Source organism: Pteronotus mesoamericanus, unplaced genomic scaffold, assembly GCF_021234165.1.
Source record: "Pteronotus mesoamericanus isolate MK-2021 breed Mesoamerican mustached bat unplaced genomic scaffold, CSHL_Meso_final contig_56, whole genome shotgun sequence".
In the NCBI taxonomy this organism is placed as follows: Eukaryota; Metazoa; Chordata; class Mammalia; order Chiroptera; family Mormoopidae; genus Pteronotus; species Pteronotus mesoamericanus.
In genome coordinates, this window is record NW_026555201.1 from 14,984,484 (window position 1) to 14,988,964 (window position 4,481).

Sequence of the window (4,481 nt, forward strand, 5' to 3'; positions counted from 1 at the left end):
ATTAGTTTCTACTAGCCTAGGCTTTCAAAATCCTCCATATCTGCCAGTTTGTGGTTTTTAAAACATTAAAATACACATATCAGAAAATTTGGATGTATGCAATTACTGGCTAATTACACCTTTAGTGTTTTGTTTTTCATTTAAAAAAAAAAGGAAAAACTATACTGTGTTTCCTTGCACCATCTAGTGGATTCAAATGACAACTGCGCAGTACTATAAATGATTACAAGTTAATTATACATGTCAAGTTTTCAAAAGTCTTGGAGAACTGTTCATAAAACTATTTTGGGCCACACCACAAATATACACATAATTATTAAATTTTCCTTTTTCATAAGGAAATCAATTAAGCATGGGTGCTGAATTCATTAGCGACTATTTAAAGCCACAAATAAACGACATAAAACAGCATCCCTGCAAACTTTTTAGGATCAACGACAACAACGTTAAGACATACACATTTCACTCCGTCCCTCCGTCTCCCTAAACTACAGAGCTTCCAACGCAGCTGCGCAGAAGCACCCTGAGACTGCGCAGAGCCAGTGCGCACGCGTACTTTGGGGCGGAAGCGGGGAGGTGGGGCTAAACTCGGCGCACCGAGCGGAAGAGGCCTGGGTTGCTGGGTGTAGCTGAGTGAAGCACGGAGACTGTGAGTCTGGGGCCGGCCGAGTGCAAAGCCCCAGACTCCGGGAGACGCCAGAAGAAACTAAGGACTTGGTGTTCCGGAGCAGTCGCCGCTGGCTGCTGCTCCCCTGCCTGCCGACGCCCAGCCTTCGCCGAGTGAAGATCCAGCACTGAGAGGCCTCTAGGCCTAGGCGCGGCCCGCGGAGCCCGACGCGTTGCTGCCCGTGCTGCTGTGAGTAATAACGAGCGCCCTCTCCACGGTCGTTTACAGATTAAAATGGAGGAAATTTCGTTGGCTAACCTGGATACTAACAAGCTAGAGGCCATCGCTCAGGAGATATACGTAGACCTGATAGAGGATTCTTGTTTGGGCTTCTGCTTTGAGGTGCACCGGGCAGTCAAGTGTGGCTACTTCTATCTGGAGTTCGCGGACACTGGTAGTGTGAAGGATTTTGGCATTCAACCCGTGGAAGAAAAAGGAGCGTGCCGCCTCCCGCTTTGCTCCCTTCCTGGAGAATCTGGGAATGGGCCTGATCAGCAGCTGCAACGCTCGCCTCCGGAATTCCAGTAGCTGCAACATGGGAGAGCCTGAGGGTGACCAGGACAATAACACAGACCGGTCCTGTGGTCGGGAGTAGGTAGCTAAGTAGGAAAAAAAAATAAAAGTCCCAATTCCCATTGAAAATGCTAGCCTTCAAAAACCCAAAGTGGAGAATTTAAGAATTTGGATTCTTTTATAAGGATATCACCTGGGATCAGCTTCGAAACCCTGGGCAGGAGGAGCTGTGCACCTTGCACGCCGTGCAATGCAGGTTGATCTCTAAACACACCAGGACACCAGGAAGTGCACAACATCCCTCTACTGTCCCTGTGGCACAGGTGAGCAGCTCTGTGTCCGGCATATAAGATCCTTTGGTTCCTTATCCTTTCAGTCTGCCTGAGTCAAGGGCTTCCTGGATAACTGACACTTTGGACATAACTGATGGTTAGGCCTTTACCTTTGGGCCTCCGTGGGACTGCTCCTCTGATCTCCTGAGCCTTCGATTTGGGCTTCTCCAAGACAAAATGAAAGTCAGGTATGAGATCTGGATATTAACAATTCCAGTTTGGGAAAACGGAGAAAAAGAATTTCCTGCTGAATCTGGTAGGGGAAGCTCTGTGGTCCTGACTCCAACAAGAAGAAAAAGTGACAGCCACCAGTTTCCCAAAGGTCCAGCACTTATACTGACTTCAACGGACTTGGGGACAAGGGCTAGCCTTTTGCTGAACAGAGCCCTCTTTCTGGCACCCCATCTGGTGGCATAGGCTTAGCAAAATGGATAAATTGGTTATCCAGGCAGGTTGAGGATTTGGTTATGGTCCCTTGGGGTGGTAGCAGGGGCCTCTGCAACTATGCACGATCTCTCAAACTGCAAGATTCATATCTGGATTTATTATTGTTTGGACAACAGTTTGGTGGGGGAGTCATTTTCCTACTCTGAGTTATTAGTACAAAGTCCATGGGTCTGACTTGATCATTATGACAGATCACTGCCTGCCTTCTACCCTAGAGACAGGCCTGAAATATAAAGGAGCATCATGGCTGTGCGGGAGGCTGTGGTTTGAAAGCTGAGCCCAGAGGGGACCTCTTCTAGCAGCCCTGAATAATGTGAATGGGTTAGTGTTAGGAGCCAAGGAGCAGGACTGAGTTTTCTCCCATCTGCCTGTGCAATGTCCTATTGAATGCCCCTGTTCTTTGGGTTGTACAGTCACAGAGCTCTGCTATGGTGAACCTCTAGACTGTCATCACCTCCTTTGCCCCTCAAAAGGGGCTGCCCTTTCCACTTGGTCCTCTTTGGACCTTGATTATAGAAACTGTTGTTTATTGTTGAAAGTCAAGGAAGGGCCCCCAGAAATCCCCTGGCTTCAAGGAATGGAATGGGGAGAATGGAAAGCTGTGAGCCGCATATCAAAACTACCCTCCGCTTGATTCTGATCGAGGGTTTATAAATTGTAGAGGGGTGGGAGCCCCAAGGTGAGCAGGAACGGTGCTGCTTTATTTGAAATGTTTTCTTACCTCATTCTGTGTCCAGTAAGGGTCCTAGCCTCATCTGTCTGGCTTGGCCCCGTGTTCCTCCTGTTACCTGCTCCATGCCTGTCTGATGCGGCTCATGACTCCAGGTGCTGCCTGCCACTCTGGTTTTACAGTGACCAGTTTCATTTCATCTCTTGATGCTCCTGCTTCTGAAGCCTGTCCAGTTTCCTTTTCCTTGGCTCCTTTTAAGTCCCCCCCCCCTTGTTTTTGTGGGAGACTCAGAAGAATCTTTCTTGTGGCTCCCTCTGATGGGATTAGGATGGGAAGAAAACCGAATTGTATATGAGGCAATGTGGTTCTTGAGCCTTTCTTGGATAGGACTGCCTTGCTAATATGCCTTCCTGCTGTGTCTTACTTAATGAGAGGTTGTATCTTCCCACTTCCGCTTGGATATTACTTCTTAGGACCTAAGCAGAAGAACAGTAAAGGCTAAAGACACATACACGAATAAGTGATTCCTGATCCATTTTCTCTAACACTGGCTGTGCATGTATTCTTCCTTATTCCAAGAGAAACAATTTGGACTGTATGAACTGATTTGGGTTATCTACTCTAGAAGATTCAGGAAACCATAGTAATAGGGCCTCAAGACTTGGTGATTGCTGCATTCCCCCCGCAACCCACCCCATAGAATTGTCCTGGTGAGGATAGTGGCCTAGTTACAGATTTGTCTTAAGTCTAAGAATTTAAAAAGTCAAACCTTGCCCAGAGCTAAAATAACTGGGTAGTTGGCCCTTGACTTTTTATAGATAATTCCTTCTAAGGGAATATAGAGGTAAAGGAGGGAGTAAGTGAGACTTGGGCCTACTTCCAGATAATGTCTGGGAAACAAGTTGAGGGTAAGGTCATGGTCCACTCTTCCTTCACAGGGGGAGCTCAGATTGTGGCATTACCATTTCCTTTCTGGCCTTTTCTCCTGGTTAGAGGAGGAAGAAGTGGGAAGTTCATATATCTGTCACTCTTGGTTTTTGTTTTTTGTCCCCCACTATTAGGGGGGCCCTAATAGCCACACAGTAGCCCCCTGCCCTGGATGGCGATGAGGTGGGCTGGAACAGACTTCTTTTGTTTTGGTGGAGATAATGCTCCCTACCATAGTTGACAGTGGTTAGGAACTCTCCCTTTCCCTACCCATCTTCCCTCTAACAGCAAAATTCCTATCCTTTCCTCTTCAATTAAATGTATTGATCACCCTGTAATTCTATTATGTATCTGTGTGTGTGCGTATGGGGGGAAAGGGGTTCTCTACAAATTTTCTGTGGTTTGTGGCTTATTCTTCCATACATTAGTTCCTGTCACCGCATGCCCAGGGGCCATTGCCTAGCATTATCGCATGCTGGGATCATTGGGGAAGTGTAGTGAAACTCACTCCTGTCCTTTGTTTTGGAGAGTCTTATTTTTGCATAAGTAGTCCATCCTATGCAGATTGCTAACTGTGTATGCCCTTTGCCCCTATGGCTGCTGGTGTATATAAATTGCATCTCCCCCTTGGTAAACAGTAATAATAAAATTTTAAAAAACAACTTTATTTGGCCTCTGTGAATCCTTTAAAATCGTACATGTTTTTCAGGTGTTGATAGTAAAATAAATGTTTAATCGCTGTGGAATGTTAGTCACTTCTTCCTGAATGGGAGTTTTATCATAATAGAGGAACTCTGCCCAGTTTTGAGAATAGATGAAGGAACCGCCCAACTTTGTTTCTCCATCTAGTTCTGCAAATTTAGCTTTCTGCAACATCCAGTGAAAGAAATTAGATAGAACCTGCCTTTTCAGTATGAGTTAGGAA

The 4,481-nt window shown here is 46.2% G+C and overlaps 1 protein-coding gene across 1 annotated transcript; it reads left to right on the forward strand.

The window, feature by feature from the left end:
- The first annotated feature begins 581 nt into the window (after nt 1-581).
- ATXN7L3B (ataxin 7 like 3B) lies at nt 582-4,072 on the forward strand. Its single transcript, XM_054580124.1, has one exon. It carries the CDS (start codon nt 902-904, stop codon nt 1,193-1,195), a length of 294 nt encoding a protein of 97 aa, XP_054436099.1. The 5' UTR covers nt 582-901; the 3' UTR covers nt 1,196-4,072.
- The last annotated feature ends 409 nt before the right edge of the window (nt 4,073-4,481 follow it).

Coding starts and splice junctions, on each gene's coding strand:
- ATXN7L3B (XM_054580124.1), top strand. CDS start 902: ATGGAGGAAATTTCGTTGGCTAACCTGGATACTAACAAGCTAGAGGCC.